The sequence below is a fragment of the Saccoglossus kowalevskii genome, chromosome 13 (genome assembly GCF_978046115.1).
Source record: "Saccoglossus kowalevskii chromosome 13, keSacKowa6.1, whole genome shotgun sequence".
Classification (NCBI taxonomy): Eukaryota; Metazoa; Hemichordata; class Enteropneusta; family Harrimaniidae; genus Saccoglossus; species Saccoglossus kowalevskii.
The window spans coordinates 22418531-22439521 of record NC_140653.1 but is presented as its reverse complement, the minus strand read 5'-3'; the positions used below and the strand labels follow the sequence as shown (position 1 = coordinate 22439521).

Sequence of the window (20991 nt, the reverse complement as noted above, 5' to 3'; positions counted from 1 at the left end):
ATAATAATAAGGTTATTACGAATATTATACCTCAAAGTACGCACTCAGACAGTACGTCGTCGCATTGACCTCCGCTGCGCGTCGGTCGATTCTGCCGCTGTACTGTCTTCGTGCATACTTTGAGGTATCTTCGCAATAACCTCGTATTACTGTGTGAAATAGTAGTAACATGATGCGCTTTTATTGGGCATGGCATCACACTAGCACTCTGCTGAATACATAGTTGTCTTAGAATTAGTATTGCAATACACAATTCCATTTCACACTGGGAGACATAGTGTATGTGCTTACTCACACTCTTGTGTTATTTGCACAAATTTGAACACATATAGCCCATCTGTGGAGTGATTCATGCATTCTGAGAACTTACATATTTTTTCGAAATGTTTTTTTTTTTCTTCCAAATTTAATTATTTTGCTATAGTAGTGGAATAAACAAAACTTCGTTTACAAATACACTATATAATTCTTGGAAAATGTCAAGCCCTGGTTGTGTCTTTGTATGGATGTATAACAAATATATGCAAATTATCTACCAGGTAATAGGGAGAGTACTAATGTTGGTGATTATATTTCCCAAAAATTAGCATCTTATTAGCACATCTATGAATTGTTGTCGCCAGACTTCGAGGTAAATTTGACATTTTGATCACACATTGCAAAACAAATTTTTCGAAAAACAAATATAGTAAACCTATTGGGAATTTAATAGGGTCCGAAATGGTAGTTCAATGGTAAAAACCACTGGAGAAATCAATATCCAATGATACAAAACATAGAGAATTCTGGGTAATTTAGTGATAAGAATGCAAGAGTGAATTATGCAATTACAAAATAGATTCGAGACATGATTGCTAGGAGTTCAAGTCCATATATGTAATATATGTCAGTTTATATTGTTCATCCTACCTAGATAGTAAACCACAGATATTTTGAATACACAGAGCTAGCCTGAATAGACTGGTAACGTAGTGATTGTTGTGCCGGTTCTGAGAATATATTCTGAACATACAAAAGTGGTTAAACGCGACTCTTGAGAAGTCGCATAAACTAGCAGTTTCTGCCAAACGTATTCATTATTTCATCTATCAATTTATTAATCTATATTTATTAACTTATTTACTAATTTATTTATTATTGCACACCAATTACAAGTAAAAAGAAGATGGAATAGCTAAACAACAATATTAATGCAAAATTCCATACATTCTAGTAGTCTAAAAACTGGCAAGACCATATCTCGGTATTTCGTTTGGTGAAGTATTGTATTTTACACTCCTGTATTTAAACATTATTTTGTTTGTTAATTTGGGAAGCTATGTACTATACAATGAATATTATATATCTCATAGTTTAACACATGCTATGTCGAGTTTTCGGAATGAGAGAATAAAGACTTGAGTTCTTCGTCAGTTGTGCTATCAGTTTTCTGTTCCAGCTCCTGATCACCAGCAGTTACACCCCAGCTATCTGACGTGGATAAACTCGCAGAGAATGGCCGACCTGAGGCGGGCTTCAAATTCCCCCAGTAAGAGCGGCGAGCTCTGTAAAATTTAAAAAAAAAACAGTGAGTGCAATATTACCAAATAATGGCAGGATCTTTGCGTTCCAATGACACAATAGGTGAATATAAAATAGGTGAATATAAAATGAATATTCATGGGAAATAGACACACATTAGATGGTTGTCAATCCGACATTTGGCAACTAATCTGTGTACTATAAATTAGTGTTTGTGTTTTTACAGCATTTTCATAATTTACAACAAGTAATAAGTATTGGAGCTCACGTATATTACAACATAAAACACGGTATATGAAATCAAGAACACGAGAAGTGCCTCGCCACAGCAGGTAGACGCGCACTCTACCCTGTCACACGCATTTTCCTAAACACAACAATTCGAAATGGCGTGTAGTGAACATCGCCACACAGTGATGGTAACGTAACAGCTGACTTTTGTAAAATACAAACAACGTATAAAGTCATGTATACATGGTTCGAATTGATTCTGCTCAATTCACGATTACAACAAGTGTATCCACCAGCAGAGACAATATATGAGTTGGTAATAAAACAAAACAATGTTTAATTCTAATTCAGTACATAATCTGATCTGATTTGTTTTATTTTAGCAATATGAAGAATATGAACTTAAAATGGCTTCATATCTATTTTGATAATTGTCATAGAAAATAATACGTGTTGTTGTCCCTGTAAACAAAATATGTATTGGATATACAAGTCTAAAGTAAATTTTTGGTAACGCATTATGTGCGCTATTCAGTTTGCCACTCGCAAATAAAAAGAAGTATTAATAATAATCAAGTACAATATAATGCGAATTATCAGAATGACAGTGGGAATGCGTTATCTAGGGATTTAGTTACATATTATGTTGACAAAATCTCGTTAAAGAACCTACTGCATGAAAGGAGTGCACACCCGAATCTATTTGATAGTTGAACGCGAATTCACAAATAGACAATCTTGCATTTTCAGAAATGTCATGTGGGATGACTAAACGCGATTTTCTGGTAGCTTTTAAATAATTTCGGTAACTTGGTCTCTTGAATAAACATTAACACATAATGAAAACAATCATTATCTATTATATCTCAACTTTCTGAAAATATGAATAATATAATTACAGGGATAATAGGAATATATAAACACACAATGAACGCGATTCAAACTGATGACCGCGCCATCCTATCTAAACCATAATAACCGCGGCGCGAAAGAGGAATAAACACGTAGCTACAGTGACTAGATAGGCTCCCTCAAGTCGAATCACTGACGTCAGACAACTTCGTATTGATAAGGCCAAGTATTCATGGTCACTATGACCTAGTTTAAGTTTATGTCAATGAAACGCTATACAGAATAGTCTTATTGCCAATGGAATATTCAGGTATTTTTCTGCGCTACAGGTGGCATTAAAGCCATTCAAACCACTCAATTGAGTGTAGCAAGGCGCAGTCATATTAGAGCACTCAGAATTGACCGAATCAAAATAAAACAACTTTGTTGCATACCTCGCTCTGACCCATGGTTTGGTATGTAGCCTAAGACCATCCCCCCACGGGGCATGCTTCTCAGATCCTGGGGGCAAGAAACCACGTTCTGGTGCCAATTCTTCAGAAATGGCACGTATATGGTATGGTTCGAAACCACAGCAACCTCCAATATACCTCACGCCCATTTTATAAGCTTCACGTGCATATGCTTGTATTTCCCAACGTGTGCACACACGTGGCTCTAAACCTGTGGGAAAAAAAACAATGCATACTTTGATTAAATCCTTGATTTAACACGAAATGGAATTTTGTACTGGAAAATTGGGTACTCTGATTACTAAATTAAGTAACACTACAGACAACGTGATCAGGTTGCTGATACAATCAACGATACCATCAGCTAAATATTTTACTGTGCATTTTCTTAAGTTTGTATATGTAGCACACAGTTATGGATCGTCGGGCAGTGCACGTCCAAATTTGGTTTTACACGGGTTCATATACATATATAATGCATATGCATATATAAGGGAGAATAATAACAATGGATACTCACTAAATGGAAATTCCGGTAGATCAATAAATCCTTGTTTATTAACATCCGGTGTATGATATGCTAATGGTTGAGTCATCAAATGAACTTTGAGTCCGGCAGCATCCAGGGCAGTCTTCATTTTACGTATAGCAGCAAGATTGGTAGTAGGGTCAAAATGGCAATTAATACCTACAATATCTGCACCTGTAAGACATAAATAATAGTGCGAATTGTTTTTAGTTTATAAATTTGGCTGCCTGTTCAAGGAGACAGTTCCAACAGTGAATCCGAAACACAATGAGCATATATATATATATATATATCGTTACCTGCTTTAACTAATCTGACAGCGCATTCACCCGTTGACACTCCATGCAGATCACCATCAGGTCCTATACATAGCGTAGTGGCAACTGGTAAACCAGTAGCTTTACATACTTCTGTTGCCCATTCAGCCTCTTCTATGTGCTCAAAATACTACAGATATAAATAGTACGAAGTCGGCGAATATAAAAAAAAAACTACAAAATCACTGGCCGTGAGAACCTACAAAATTCGATCATTATGTATTATGAATAAAGTGTATTGGATAGTATGGGCATTATACAATTTGAAAACAAACTATCGGATATGGGAAGGGTATTCAATTATAATCTTACCTCTGCTATAAGGAAATCTACTTTATTCTCCATGAATACGCTCATTTGTTTCTGAAACTCCTTCTGGGTAAATCCTTTGCCTTTACCGCTGAGATATGTTGGTGTTTGTGACACGCCTCCAGCCACCAAAGCACCACCTTCGTTTGCCACCTCCCTGGCTATGGCGCAGGCTGCAGTGTTTATAACCTTGCTCTGGGTGAATCGATTTATTTAAATTTATTATAAGTATAAACCATTATGATATTAATATTTATATATATATATATATATATATATATATATATATATATATATATATATACGCTTACCTTCACTATTGATAATTATAATTATCTAATGTGTAAATGTTCAGTAATGAGGATGTCTAAACTGGTCACTAATTTATACAATAGTCAATGTTATATATGTACTAGTCCATTCGGATCGATCTAGCTAATTCTTCATTAACGATTGACAGTTTTTTGATTACTCACAGTCAATGTCTTTGAATTAATATATCCTCTGTTCTGCAACTTATCATCACTGGCATAGAAAGTGAATGCTTGCATAACATCAGAACCAGCACGGAGAAATTCACGATGTAACTGACGAACTGAAGAGCAGAGAACAGAAGAAAATAAGCCACTGACTTGTTTCGCCGTCAACTACTGAAGAATTGAATTACAGAACTTATTTGCATATGAATGTGAAGTGGTTTGTTAGAAGGGTGGTTATTAATAATATAATCAAAATTAATATACCCTGGCTCTGTATTGAAAAAAAGCGCAAGAGAATATTTCATTAGATTGAAGCATCCAACTAACTGTTGTCAGTTGTACTAGCTACTGGTATTACTTAAAATACCTCTTTGATTGCATAATGTGTGCTAAACTTGTTTCCATCGATATCAACTTGTATAAATAGGTTCGTATAGCCCAATCCTCGACGTTTGATACATACAAAGTGGTAAGGTTTGTTCAATATAACTAAGCAATTCGAGTAGTAATTAGTGTAGTTAGGGCTTCTACCATCAAGTGTGTTCGGGGTTTCTACCGAGTTTGGAGGAACTCAGCAATTGTAGAATTAGCTTCATAAGTTGGTAGGCTAGAGGTACGTACGGGAATCGTTATCAGGCGGTAAGGACGTACACAGAGAAGAGATACAGATACGTGTAGTCCAGTATGTAACGCTTAGTAGATTTATTCGTAATATACAGTAGATCCAATCCATGACTGATAAAATCACTAACTATAAACAACTCCAGGGTGACGACTTAATCATAATAGTAAGATTAGACGGTTCACCGACAGTCCATTTGACTGCAGCTCCCTTCGTCGCCAATCGAGCTGATGTTACTGTAAACTCACTCGTTGTTCTGATGTTCCTCACTACTCAAAAAACAGTTCTTACCCTTTATACACATAAGCAACCAAATTGTGTAGTTTCTAATTTTAGAGATCTATTCACTTTGTCTTGAATGGTCATAGTTCAAATTCATTGTTAGTTCAAGGGCTGTTTTGATTGAGCAGTAAATAACATTTGTCCCTACTTAGAGGGTAGCAGAATTCAATGAACCGTAAAGCAATACAATCAAATTGTTGTCGTTGGGGAAAGTACACTCGTGACGTAGACGTCAAGTGCTAATATAAAAACACGTTATTTTTCAGGTTTACATTATATTTATTTGAGTTTATGACACAAATATGAAAGTTGATTCAACAAAATAGACATCAACCATAATACGATTAATTCAGTGGTGGAATGATGTTCGGAAAATGGTGCATCCATGTTGTCTCTGACGTACGTAAATTTGAAACACAGTAACTAAATTTGGAAACGGGGGGAAGTGGAATGCTCATGGTAACACGTATCAAACCAAGGTAAACATTTGGCCATTTGAAAGATAAGGACAAATCCATTCTAAAAAATTGGCGTCCGATCTCATTATTGAATACAGATTACAAGCTGGCTTCAGGCTGTATAGCCGAGAGACTTAAAACGATTCTTCCGGATATTATTAGTGATTCTCAAACAGGATATATTAAAGATAGGTTCATTGGTGAAAATACTCGTTACTTGTATGACGTGTTGCAGTACACTGAGCTTAACAAAATTCCTGGTCTGTTGTTATTGTTGGATTTCGAAAAAGCTTTTGACTCTATTGAATGGAGCTACATTGATGAGGTTCTCTTAAAATTTAATTTTGGTGCTTCTTTTAGGAGTTGGGTTAAATGTCTTTACAAGGATTCTGTCTCATGTGTTATAAATAACGGACATGCAAGTGAAATGTTTAAAGTATCCCGGGGTGTTAGGCAAGGAGACCCCTTGTCTCCATACATTTTTATTATTGCAGTCGAATTTCTGGCCCAGGCTTTGAAAAACAATCGTGATATTAAAGGAATAAAGATTGATAATAAAACATTATTATTAAGTCAGTATGCAGATGACACATTTTTAACATTAGATGGTTCAGAATCCTCTCTACGTACTGTCTTCCAGGTACTGAAGAATTTTGCTTTAGTTTCAGGCCTGAAATTGAATGTAGGCAAGACAAAGGCTGTTTGGTTTGGGTCAAAAAAGGGATGCAGTGACAGAATATGCCCCACATTTAATTTAATATGGTTAGAAAATAATTTTGAATTATTGGGACTGATCTTCGACCTTAATTTAGAAAACATGGTGGTCTTAAATTATGAAGATAAATTGAAAAAAAATTCTTCCTTGTTTGCTTCATGGGGCTGTAGACCACTATCTCTTTTGGGTAAAGTTACAATTGTTAAAAATCTTGCAATCTCACAACTAATCCATTTATTTTCCTCCTTGCCATCCCCTCCTAGTGCACTTATGAATCGTCTTAATGCAATTATTAATCAATTTATTTGGAGTGGTAGGCGAGCTAAAATATCCAGGGCTACTCTTAGTCGTGGTGTTGAATATGGTGGTTTAAATTTACCTAATTTAACACTATTTTCCAAGGCATTAAAATTAACTTGGATTAAAAAGTCCCAAGAAAAAAGTGCTCACCCGTGGAAAATACTTCATTTTAATATTTTTAGGAAATTTGGACATTATAAGATTTGGGAAGCAGATGCAAATTTTATTAAAAAGTATATTACTTCAATTAAAAATAACTTTTGGTCGGAAATAATGGACATTTGGCATTCTTGTATAAATCATCAAAAATTTAATTATCAAAGTCAGGTTTTGTGGCATAATTCAAATATTGCTATAAAAGATGATTATGTCAACAGGAGGTTGTGGCAGGAAAAGAATATTTGGTATGTAAATGATTTATTAGGAGATGATGGTTATTTTTTAAGTTATGAAAATTTCAAGTGTAAATACGACTGCAATGTTAATTTTTTGGAATTTCAATCTGTGTTAAAAGCTATTCCCAGGTCATGGAAAAAGGAGTTGCAGGAGAATCCTAAGAAATTAAATTCAATTGACAATTATTTTGTCCTTAATGTTAGAGACAAACCTAAACCTCACAAAAAAATGTATTCGGATTTGGTTAGGAAAAATGTACCTTCTTTGGGCTGTCAAAATAAATGGGAAAAACGGCTTGAAATTCAAATTCCGGACGAAGATTGGAAACCCATTTTTAAACTACCATTTCTCTGTACATTTGATTCCAGGCTGCAGGTATTTCATTATAAATTTTTACATAGGGCAATTTACACAAATAACACTTTGTGCTTATGGAAATTAGTTGATAGTACATTGTGCACTTTTTGTAACGCTGATATTGAAACTCTTGAGCATCTTTTTATTACATGTACTATTACTAGAAGATTTTGGGGGAAATGTCAGCAACTCTGGAAAAAATGGACAAACGTTGATATTTTATTGTCTGACAGGGATATTTGTTTTGGAATACATGGCAGTTTTTATTGTAATCTTCTCAACCTTTTTATTTTAATCTGTAAACAGCACCTCTATTCTGAATCGAAAAGAGGTTCTGTCCCAAAGGTGGAAGTCGTGGAGAGTATAATGTTAAACACTCGCATTGTAGAGCGACAAATAGCTATCAATAATGGTTCAATGTCTAAATTTAATGAAAAATGGAATAATTTTAATTATGAGTAATTCACTTATTAGCCAGATTTGTCAGCTTATCAATAATGTTCCCCACACTTCCACTTCTTTTAAGCCATCCACTTTTCTTTTTTTTTGTAATTTTTTTCTTTCTTTTTTTTTGTAAATGAATTTATTTAAAGTAATAAAAAAATTAAAAAAAATAAATAAATAAAAAAAAAAAAAGAAAAAAAAAAAGAAAAACATTTGACCATTTGAGTCAAGTTAGCGCGAGATACGAGGTTGCATAAGATTATCATGTGGTTCCTTAATCTCGCGTACAGGAAAGCACTATCATTCCAACCCAATGCATCTGTCTCCTGGCTCGATACATCAAGTCAATCCATGTGGTATATAAACCGTCATGCAATATGGACATGACACCAGTGAGAATCGAAATGCTATGTTATTTACAAGCAATAATTTCAAACCAACGTTTATAGTGTATCTGTGCAATTGTTGAGCGGGCTTCGTTAGAAATGCTACAAGCGTGTCAACTTTTACACAAAAATACCATTTAAAGAATTGTGGGGCCGACATTAATGTGAATTGGTAGTACAGTGGCCCCTCGCTAAGTCGCGGGTGTTGGGATCCAAGCAAAAACCGTGACTTATCGAGGGCCGCGACTTACCGAGGGACGTCGTGAAAGAGGGAGGTCGTGCATTGAAAAACATATAAAAAGCACATATAAACCCTCGGTTTAGTTAATTGATGTATCATCACATGTGTCAGGCAGTATTCGAATAAAATCATGATTATGTTTGCTGTAAACATTGCGTTGATTATTTTGTTTGTGTCTGATATTATGTGGGCCGCTTGCTGTTGCTTGCGACTTCTACGGTAACAGCTTCCAAAATAAACCAGTTTCATCGCAATTATAAACATGTTCGTCAAAATAACCACCTTCATAGATAATTTCTCTCAGTTTTTCGGGAAAAGTTCTGACAGCGTCAAAACAACAATAGAAATTTTGGGAGCCATCCAAGTACCCGCGACTTAGCCGAATCGCGACTTACCGAGGCGCGACTTAGCGAGGGGCCACTGTATTCAAATTTGGTTGGAAAATTGCTTAATTAAGGTTTAGTCAAATTTTTGCTGCAAATTTGTCTTGGAACATTATGATATATACTTTTCCATATAAACTGATAAGGTGTACATTCATGGAATGTAAGACAATTACATCGATGATGTCATCAATGTACTAGTATGTACTAACATCACATAATGTTGAAAACATGGTTTTATGTCGATATTAATAAATGAGGTTACCTGCTTCTGGGTGTTCTACTGCAGCCTCGGGAGTTGATGGTCCCATCTTCACGTAACCTCTCTTCTCTAGTGCCAATACAAATCCACCATCACCAACCACTATTTCACCAGCATCCAATCGCTCCAAAATTCCTCTAGGCTTTTCACCCTTTCAAAACAAGACAAAATAATAATCTTGTTCAGAAACGTCATCAGTTGTCCAGTCAATCTGCCAAGTATTTTAGGCGTGGTCTCAAATTAAACAAATTGCAATATAAACAAATCATGGAGAATTGTGTTGAATTTTGTGTCCTTTATAAAAGAAAAATCTCCTGGAAATCGCAAGAAGCGAAACATAACAATGCAGAGAATACTATTAATCCTAGTGTTCATGGAATATTACGCAAGGAGGTAGTGTCTGTCAATGATAAGCAGGGATTAGCGACGATAGATATCCTTTCCTGATATCCGTTCTATGATACAATACACTCGTCAATTTGCTACATTTGTCACATTATTAGACTTCAAGGAAAAAAATCTTACCGACTTTTGGCTGTTATTCATCTTTTGCCTACCAGTGGAAACGTCGTTGCTAGTCGGGTCACGGAGTTACAGTTGGGTGGTTCTTAAGATAGTAGAGAATATATATAACACTGGGCACAATACAAGAAGACGTGCCTACACACGAATTGGTGACGTCACCAAATACATGACCTTCAATCGGGATCGTTTGCTCAGTATAAACAAATTACAAATACGAGGGGCGTTTAATAAGTAATGTAGTGGTAATGCCTCTGACCAACTTCCAGTTGTCTGATCTAATGACATTTTGCATGTGTCACGATGTGTAATGATTTACATCTTTATGGGTTATGTTGCACAAAACAGCTCTGAACTAATTGTGGTTTCTGATTTACAGATGTTTAAACTGAGTCAGGTGTGAAATGGAGCCAGTTGAGTGTCGAGCAGTGATCCGTTTTTTGTATTTGAAAGGACGCACACCAAAGGAGTCTTTTGATGAAATGAAAGGAACTTATGGTGATGATGTCCCATCATATGACCTTGTAAAACGCTGGCATCGTGAATTCAAACATGGCCGGAAGTCTGTTGAAACAGCTCCTAGAGCTGGTCGTCCCTCTTCTGCCATTGGTGAGGCATCTGTCCGTCAAGTTGAGGCAGCCATTTTGAAAGATCAACGCATTACTGTTCGCCACATAGCCCAATAGGTCAAGATTAGTACAGGGTAAGTGGAAACTATCATTCATGACCATTTGTATGTGCATAAGGTGTATGCCAGATGGATTCCCAGGTTGCTCACACCTTTCCAGAAGCAAGAACGGGTCGAGTGCTCCAGGATGAATTTGGAGATGTGCCAAGCAGATCAGTCAAAGTTTTTCAAAAGACTGATTACACAGGATGAAACTTGGGCACATCACTATGATCCAGAGACCAAAGCCCAGACAATGCAGTGGAAGCACTTGGACTGTAGCCCTCCGCTGACAGGGTCATGTTCACAGTCTTCTGGGACCAGGACGGAGTAGTGATGATATATTTCCTGGCAAAAGGTACCACAATTACAAAAGCCTATTACGCTTCATTTTTGATGAACTTATAAGAAGCTATCAAAATCAAGAGACGGGGCAAGATCAGCAAACTTTAAGGTATCCTCCTCCTGCAGGACAACGATCCGGTCCACAACTCGCATGTCGCCAGATCAGAAGCACGGGCTATGAAATCCACCTCCACCCCTTACTCTCTGCACCCTCTGACTTTCATCTCTTCCATGCCATGAAGTTGTTTTTGAAAGGAAAGCGTTTCCCAGATGATGTATTGATTTCCTAAGTTACGACGTGATTTACAAAAACAAAAACGGTGTCCAGAGCTGCATCAAACGATGGGAGAAATGCATAACTCTGGGTGGTTTCTATTTCATTAATTTCCTGCTATGGGAAATGGGTCAGGGGCATTACTTATTGAACGCCCCTCGTAAGGTGGAACAAATCACAATATAATGGTAATAAACCCGACCAATCGTATAGTCAGTGGGGTCACGCCAAAGGTTACGCACTTCGTTGCAACATGGTCGTATGGTTGTAACTAGGTCACTTGCAAAATCACAATAAAACGTGGTCGCATATTACTTCGTATCAAACATGGGAAATGAAAAACCGTCTAATACAAACGACAAAGGTTCGAATACTACTAAATAAACACTCACCGGAACCAAAGCAATCGATTTGGCTTTTTCATTCAACAAATCGAAACATTGAAGTAGTTAGCCGACCGCCACATTTACCAGATTGTGACAAAGGATAAACAGAAGACCCAAGTCAAGGTAAGTTTTGCGAGATATTAAAGTGCCACGATGGTTTTCCCTATATTACGATACAACTCAGGCAACGGATGAATATCTTCTGTGGTGCATTGGTATTACTATGTCTGCGGAATTGTTGATTGAGGGTTCGAAGTCAACATTTAGTTAGAAAGTTTCACAATTAAATCAAATATCTAATAATACCAGTATATTTATTTCATTATTTTAACAACTTGCAATGGTGAAAATTAATCACACACGAGTTCCTTACACCTAAATAAGTTCCAAATATTTGTCGAAACACTTGTTCTCTCATTTTAACAACTTGTAAAGGTATAAATTAATTAAACGGCAGGTATTCACACACAAATATATGGCCAATTTCTGTCCACACATTTATTCTCTAAATTTAAAAACTTGTAATGGTGGAAATTAATTAAATGACAGTTGTTTACACCAAAATAAGTATCAAATATTTGTCCACACATTTATTCTCTCAATTTAATAACTTGTAATCGGGGAAATTAATTAAACGAAAGTTGTTTACACCAAAATATGTCTCAAATATTTGTCGACACATTTACTTTCTCAATTTTAACAACTTGTAATGTTGGAGAATATTTAAACGAGAGATGTTTACACCAAAATAAGTATCAATTATAGTGGGTCCTGCAATTTCTACTTAGTAGTCGCATAGACGAGCAGTAGGGTTTAATCAGGGGAACTGGTATTAGCCGGGCCAGTTTAGTTCTCTATTGTTTGCGGAAACCGTGTAGAGAAAGACTGACCATTTCATTGTGTCTGAAGAGGGCCAGCAGGTTATACAAGTTACAGAGTGATAAAATGTCAAACAGAGTTTTGTCAAAATGTCAAAACGATTTTTAAGATTGTAGAATAAATAGTTTTCACTTTTTGTTATGAATTTATATATTTTTCAGTGCCAATTTATTGAGTGCTCAACAGTTATCTACTTTATTTGGACGGACTGGGATGTTGAAACTTTCGCAGTGACTGGATTGGAATTCTGAAGGCAACGGCGTGCTACACAAAGAACATGCAAAGACCTGACGACATTGGGGTAGTTTCCGCTCTGCCCGACTACTAGTATTGGAAACAAGAAATGTGTTATAGACATGTTTTCGTGACTACTGTCTACTTTGATACTTTACTTTGTGCTCCTCAAACGGTACAACAGTCTACAGTTTTAAAATATAGATAGGACTCTGTCAAGCCACGTTTTACATATACGCTTCAGTAAATCAGTGTAGTTTATTTAGAGTGTAGAACATCCCAGGATGACCGAAGCAAAATTGGACGCCATTTTATTTCGACTGTGGCTCCCAGTAGAAGTGTACAGGACAGCGGATCGCCAATCTACCCCGTAAATATGATCAACCACTACTGAAGGGCGAAACTCTGAAGATCGTGCAACTTGCGCTTCTTCTTGTCAAGCGCAAGTGTTACTTTATAAAATTAAATATTAACCATAAAAATACAGAATTGCACCAGTGCGTTATGGAAAATGCAATTTGCGCGGTCTGCCTAGTTGTTAACTGAGTTGTTTACACCTGTTATTTCACCCGGAGTTGTTGCATTATTGTCTGTTTTGAAAGAAATTGACATACTTTGTTGAACTCACGGGAAACCATTTCATCTATTGAATGAAGTTTTATGGGTTCGTTTCGTTCATGGTCGACACTGAAACTCATTACGGCAATAAATAACAGGAACCTTAAAGATCGACTATGCAACTAATGACATTCAGTTGCCTCTTTTGCTGGACGCCCCCCCCCCATAGATTTCGGCGTTCCCATGATATATCCCTTGGAATGAAAAGATGTATAATAATAAGGTTATTATGTCTTCGTGCATACTTTGGAGTATCCTCGTAATAACCTCAAATTACATTGATCGTGTTACACGCAAGATATTTTTGGTATGGTGTTTTTTTTGTTTTTTTTTGTCCCTTGTATTGAAATGATCTATTTCATGCCAATCTTTGATACATCCCCCATATTATGAATGCATGCAACATTTTAATGAAATATTAATTTTTCTATCAGTATTTTAGTAGATGAATCAGAACATGAAAATGTGTGTATGCGAGGGGGGCAACCACTAAACTGCATTTATGAATGTTTTCGATATGGCGTGTTGTTTTTCCTGAATTTGAATGAGTTAACCAATCGCAAAATTGTTTCAAGGGTGATTGACATTGACGACAATCTGCATGTTTTTATTTATATTCCTGCAAACCACGTGTATCTTTTTTCCCATGCTGCATGTCTAATTTACAAAGGTCTAAATCGTATATACAGTACAGGAGAGTCGTATTGACACGTTACTCGTTGTAGGCAATGTTGGCTTGAACCCTATTGCCAACGCTGTTAGCCCTTTTCACTATTACTTGCTAGTAGTTTACATGATACAAGATACATGATACAAGTCTGGTCTTGTGTACGTTCTGTTAAATTATGTTCCTATTTTTGTAATGGTTGACATACCTGTCATTGATGAACCCAAAAGTGACAAAAACGAACAACGGATTATCTCCTGTGCCAATTCTATGATTTTTTTGAGATTTCAATTTGTAATATTTGTTTTTAAAAGCTTTCGGAATATGCCAAAATGTGTGACTCGTCATATCTTGTAGTTTAACTTTCGCCACATGCATTTGAAACAACGCATATGTGACGAGATATGAGCAATCACATATCAGATAGTGCGCTTCAGTTTTATTTTCAAACAAAACGACATCGACATTTCTTTTAGACTATTTGAGAATAAAACTAATGGCTTTAATACTATTCAACATTTTAATCCCATGTTTTTTACGAGTGTGTTATGGGTTAAGGCTAGTCCTCGTATGATCGAGCTGTCGTACCAGGAAGCTTAGATGCTCGCATATGCATGTTTAAAATAGCGGGAATAACATCCGTAAAATGAAATGGTGTTACGTAGTTGTGACCACGCAGATCATTGCACGTGAACTTCGCCAGCTGTTCATTCATCGTGACTCCCATTCACATACGCAACGACACGGTGAATATTCAATTAGTGCGATGCGCCACAATTTGTGGGAACGACGATCGTATGTACGAGAAAACAAAATGAATATGCAGCGTTTGGCAAATTATCATTCTTTTTGCTTCGTTTCGTCCATACATTCAGCAAGCAAGTTCGTGTCGTGTTTGGTTGGGTAATCGTAAAATAAATAAATCATTAATGTAATATCTAAAATAAAATAAAACGTAATGCCCATTGAATGACGACTACAAATACAATTTCGCATCACCTAATTACAACATAGAAACTAGAAGGCTGAATTTATTACCAGTGCCTAATATGTTTAGAGGGGCGAGGTGGACATACTGTTATCTCACATACTACTACCTAAGCAAACATTTTAAAATATTACGTGATATTGAAATAGTGTCCCATGCACAAACATAATTTTTGTAGAAAATAATCCACATACAAAAGAAACACATGATGCATTTATTCACGATAAAACACCGAGTCCCCAAATTTCTGAATAAACCAGAAAACATTAAAAACACATCTAATAAAACTGGTGTAGTCCGTCTTTAAAATGAAAGGTAGGACAAACGTAAATAGTCAAAATATTCCCGTATATTAAATATACAGATAGCCTATATATACCTGAACCATAAAGTACATTTATTCTAGGGTAAAATCCTATCAGTACATACAAAGTTATATTTATTCTATTGCCTACCTAGTGCGGGAAACTTTGTACTGGCTGCCTCTGTATAGCAAAGTAACAAGTTCTTGCACCCTTTCCTTGTGTTTTCTTAAATGTACGTTTAAATGCCTGAACAGGGCAGCTCAGAAGATAAAACATGTGAATCCCAAAATGGGACAGTGGTGGCAGGTTTTTTTTTCACTATATTTCTGATTCTTGTCTCTGAAAACGACAGGAGTGATAAATACATGCCTTTAAAGAAAGATTCATTGAGAGTGCGTAAAGCTTAACGATGCATCTCGCAGGCTGAATCAGTAAATCGCGGCATCCTGCCATGCCTCATACTTCAATACTGATACTGAGGCAAGTCGACTGCTAAGCACACCCGGCCAGGATAATGCTATGTCTGCTCCCATGAACATCGGAGTTAATAGACAAGCTTATATTACTCTCTCTGGAGATCTGTCCTGCTGGCCATCAGTATAGCAAATATTATAAATACTCTGCCACTAATGCGATAAAGTAGACAGAATGGAGACCCTTCGAAATACATGAATTTATGTAGCAAGCCTGTCCAATGAATCTGATAGTCTGGCTATGCTAGTGCAGAAGTTGTCCACTACGCGCGTTGTGATTGGTTCCGAAAAACCTCTCGCATGACTGAGCTGATGGAGCACCCAATACATACATACATACATCGTCTTTCAGGCAATATAAATATATGTAAGCATATCGTTTAAAAGTATATGTTGAATGACGCAGTGCTATAAAAGTACGGCTCAGGGGAATGGCTTCCTTTTCATATTTTGGCATTTGGTGGCGCACTTTCGGCGAGAGTCGAAATCCGGAAACAGTGAGACAGTCGACCGTTTCAGGATAGGTTCGGGGTGGCTACAGCACGAGAAATATCTCAAATTGACTTGGATACGAGTAATAATTTTCAGCAAAAAAAAATCAATAACTGTCCATTTCAGTGGAACACAGATCTAAAATGAGAAACGTGTGGGTGGGCATTGCACAGGCACTTATTCCAGCGGGTTTAATAATACATACACAAATCTTTATATATATATATCAGTATTGGTAATTTACAGGTATACAATATACATATGTTGTATGGGGATAAATACTATAATGGCTGATGATACAGCAATACTACCTGGACACTACGCGCCATGAAATAAACTAGAGTGATGGGCAAAGGTTACGTGAAATAATAATAATCGCCTGTACCGTATTCGGAAAATCACAAATAAATGAACATGGTATGCTTACGTTTCGAGTGAAATGCCGTGAAATGTTTCTCCAATCAAACGTCTATAATGTCAATCTACAGACATAAGTACGCGATATCCAATCTGATTAAAATCTGATGTATTGTACGGCGTGAATATAATTTTATTTTATATTTTATTTTATTTTTACTATATATTTTATTATTATGTAACTTGTATTATTATCATTACGTCCATCTTATCTTGTAGTTTAACTCTCGCCACATAAATTTGAATCAACGCATATATAACGAGATTTCAACGAGATCCCCTCTGGTTTAGTCAACAAATCATCGCCACCCCATCTCTGAAGCGTCACCGGCCGCTGATCGAAAATGTTTCACAAACACACATAATTTCTAAGATATATGGTTTGCATTTATTAAAACTTATTACAGACTAACTATAACATAACTGACATAGACTTAGATGATACTGAAATTGTTTGTCATTTTAAGGGAGTTCTCCAAGACATTCTAATTTATCTTCAAGTTGATCACTGGAATCAAGTGCTTAATAACCCTGGGGAAAAATAAACTTGATACTTATAATCAAGTCCGATTACTTTGATATTATACATATAGGTACTACCGATGAACCTCTCTCATATTTGCTATACAACAAGTCTGTTGGGGTCAAATCAGTTTGGGAGTTGATTGCTGTATTGATTACTATAGCTGTTTAGAGTTAGTACTCATTCCGACTAACTTATTTTTGTTTCCATTCTAGATAACTATGCCCAGTGTTTGGTGTAAAGTTCAAGCAATGGCTAAATAAACTAGCCTTGGCTCGCAAATATGCAGCAAAAAGTGAACACATTTATTGTGCGTGTGTGTCACAGATTTCCAGTGTTTTCACGTATTGATTCTTCTGTGATTTTTTTGGCTTGGCCTATTTCGCTCAAACTTGGCAGGTAGGTTACACCTTCACTCTAGTTACTAGGATAAATCTGAAAAATATCTTGGCCCACTGTTGCCATAGAAACAGCCAACAAACTGATTTTTGGATAGCTTCGCGCCAAATTTATCTCCTCCTACAAATTTAGGATACAACACATCAGACATAGATCATTCTATTCAGCTTGAGTGTGGGCACAAAGTTACTATTTGAATTTTTGATATTCTTTTCATTACTGAGAAATTTGACCCAAAGTTGGGGTGATTTTTGTGATTTTTTTGGCTAGGCCAATTTGGTTCAAATTTGGTAGGCAAGTCACACTTTCACTTAACTTAATTAGGTTGTAGAATCTGAAAACAAATTCTGGCCCACCGTTTCCATGGCAACAGCCAAAAAACGTAGCCCATTCTACTCAGCTTGAGCGTGGGCATAAATTTACTGTTTTTTTATGTTTATTTTTATTAGCGAGCAAATTTACCTCAAACTTGGGGTAACTTTTCACCAGCAACGGCTTTTAGGTATTTTTGTTCATACTTGACAGGCAGGTCGTACCGTCACTAATTGGAATACTTTCGCCCCAAATTTATTATCTACCAAAAACAGCCAAAACATTTTGCTTGTTGTTTGAGCGGAGCGGATCGCCAACTAGACTACCGGCTTGTTTTGTTGAAAATGATTACTCGTATCCAAGTAAATTTGAGATATTTCTCGTGTTCGTGTACGCCCACCTATCCTGAAACGGTCGACTGTTTCCGGATTTCTTGAGTTCCAAACTACTAATTTGGTATTCTAACAATAATGTGATGAGATTGAGTTCCATGATTTTGGATATAATCGAACGGGGTACAAATTGTCAGAAACCACTTGTCGAGAAAATAAAACTATGTTACTGTATCTGACGCCGAAAAATGTAAAACACACACACACACAGGTTGGCGATCCGCTCCGCTCAAAAGACAAGTAACATGTTCTCGGCTGTTGTCGTGGAAGGACCTGAAAATGAAGCTAACGTCGGTTTATAACTAGAACCGAGTATCGCATACGAAGTTTGCAACAACAAAAAGACAGTTACCCCAACTTTGGAGTCAAATTTCTCGGTAATTAAAAAAAGATATCAAAAATTCAAATAGTAACTTTGTGCCCACACTCAAGATGGGTAGTACGATGTCTGAGAAGTTGTATCCTGAATTTCTAGGAGGAGATACATTTGGCGCGAAGCTATACACAAATCAGTTTTCTGGCTGTTTCCATGGGAACGGTTTTCTCCGTTTTTTAAAGATTTTTCCTAATAACTAGAGTGAAGGTGTGACCTACCTGCCAAGTTTGAGCGATATCGGCCAAGCCAAAAAAATCACAGAACAATTAATACGTGAAAATAAGCCGGAAGGATGGTTGATGATCCTCTCCGCTCCGCTCATGTTTTCTGCTGTTGTCGTGGTAGGACATGAACGTGAAACTAACGTTGGTTTATAACTAAAACCAAATCACGTATACGAAGTTTGCAACAACAAAAACATTCAGTCTTTAGAAGTTACTTTATTTTATAGTTAGGACGTATTCTGTTGCTAAATTTATTATTTCCAACCGTTTTGCGAAATTGGTAGAAGAGGATACATTTGGCGCGAAGCTATTTGATTTATGATTTTTAAGAGCAATCCTATCGGAGCGGATCGCCAACAAGCACACAAAAATGATTTGAAGGGCAATCCAAGCGGAGCGGATCGCCAAAAATCAATAGCTGCCCATTTTGGTGGGACACAGATCTAAAATTTGAGATGTGTGTGGGGGCATTGCACAGGCACTTTGAATTCTAGTGGGTTTATAAATACATACACAAATCTGTATATATATATATCAGTATTGGTAATTTACAGGTACACAATAAACATATGTTGTATGGGGATATATACTATAATAATGGCTGATGGCAGAGCAATACTACATGGACACTACGCGCCATCAAATAAACTAGAGTGATGGGCAAATGGTTTTGATTACGTGAAATACTACTAATCGCCTGTATCGTATTCAGAATATCACAAATAAATGAACATGGTATGCTTACGTTTCGAGTGAAATGCCGTGAAATGTTTCTCCTTCTTCCGATCAAACGTCTATCATGTCAATCTACAGATTACGCATGCCCGGGAAATGTATCACGTGACATCCAATCTGATTAAAATCTGATGTATTGTACGGCGTGAATTTAATTTAATTTTATATTTTATTTTTACTATATATTTTATTATTATGTATCTTTTTATTATCATTACGTTCATCTTATTTTGTAGCTTAACTCATACACATAACACATACATTTGAAACAACGCATATAACGAGATTTCAACGAGATCCCCTCTGACTGGTTTAGTCAACAAATCATCGACCCCCCCCCCCCCTCTGAAGCGTCACAGGCCGCCGATCGAAAATATTTCACAAACACATACAATTTCTAAGATCTATGGTTTGCATTTATTAAAACTTATTACAGATGACTAACTATAAAATAACTGACATAGACTTAGATGATACTAAAACTATAATTTTAGAGGAGAATTGTCATTTTAACGGAGTTCTCCAAAACATTTTAATTTATCTTCAATTTGATCACTGGAATCAAGTGCTTAATAACCCTGGGGAAAAATAAACTTGATACTTATAATCAAGTCCGATTACTTTGATATTATACATATAGGTACTACCGATGAACCTCTCTCATATTTGCTATACAACAAGTCTGTTGCGGTCAAATCAGTTTGGGAGTTGATTGTTGTATTGATTACTATAGCTGTTTAGAGTTAGTACTCATTCCGACTAACTTATTTTTGTTTCCATTCTAGATAACTATGCCCAGTGTTTGGTGTAAAGTTCAAGCAATGGCTAAATAAACTAGCCTTGGCTCGCAAATATGCAGCAAAAAGTGAACACATTTATTGGAAATGAAAAAAATATTCAATGTAATGACAAAAATTGTAAAATGGTGTTGAATCTCATTTGTAAATTTAAAAAAAAATATAATTTTCTATTAATGGTTTATTGAGTTAATTTGTATATCAATTGCTGGGGAAAATACAATGTACAGGAAGACTATTATTACTCTGAAATTTTGAATTGCAAAAGTAATCCTAGAGCGGGAAACTGACACTTTCTCGCAGATCATCTACACTTCATATCGTCCTAGCCAATATCTGATATTTTTTGCCGTGAAATTCTGAAATAAAACAGTTTAATGACGAGAATCCAAATTCTCACTGATAAATGCTGAGAATTATCAACGGTCAG

General features: G+C 36.2%; 1 protein-coding gene across 3 annotated transcripts; it reads right to left on the bottom strand.

The window, feature by feature from the left end:
* Positions 1-851: 851 nt before the first annotated feature.
* LOC100378429 (betaine--homocysteine S-methyltransferase 1-like) lies at positions 852-19855 on the bottom strand. Of its 3 annotated transcripts, none has more exons than XM_085507078.1 (9): positions 19775-19855; positions 10062-10143; positions 9540-9687; positions 4688-4806; positions 4215-4406; positions 3885-4032; positions 3577-3759; positions 3039-3267; positions 852-1544 (listed from the first exon to the last, which is right to left on the bottom strand). In XM_085507078.1, exons 2-9 carry the CDS (start codon positions 10080-10082, stop codon positions 1364-1366), a joined length of 1221 nt encoding a protein of 406 aa, XP_085363204.1. In that variant the 5' UTR covers positions 10083-10143; positions 19775-19855; the 3' UTR covers positions 852-1363. The 3 variants fall into 3 exon arrangements, with proteins under 3 accessions (XP_085363204.1, XP_085363205.1, XP_006819781.3); XM_085507079.1 differs by lacking the exon at positions 19775-19855 and adding an exon at positions 16814-16844; XM_006819718.3 differs by lacking the exon at positions 19775-19855 and having other exon boundaries at positions 10062-11539.
* Positions 19856-20991: the final 1136 nt, after the last annotated feature.

What these genes read in the sequence shown, in the direction of transcription:
- LOC100378429 (XM_085507078.1), bottom strand. Translation starts at nt 10,082, where the DNA reads ATGAATAACAGCCAAAAGTCG. An exon ending in TGAATAACAGCCAAAAGTCG is followed by an intron (nt 9,688 to 10,061) that starts GTAAGATTTTTT and finishes TTGTTTTGAAAG; the next exon opens with GGTGAAAAGCCTAGAGGAAT. An exon ending in AGTAGAACACCCAGAAGCAG is followed by an intron (nt 4,807 to 9,539) that starts GTAACCTCATTT and finishes TCTGCTCTTCAG; the next exon opens with TTCGTCAGTTACATCGTGAA.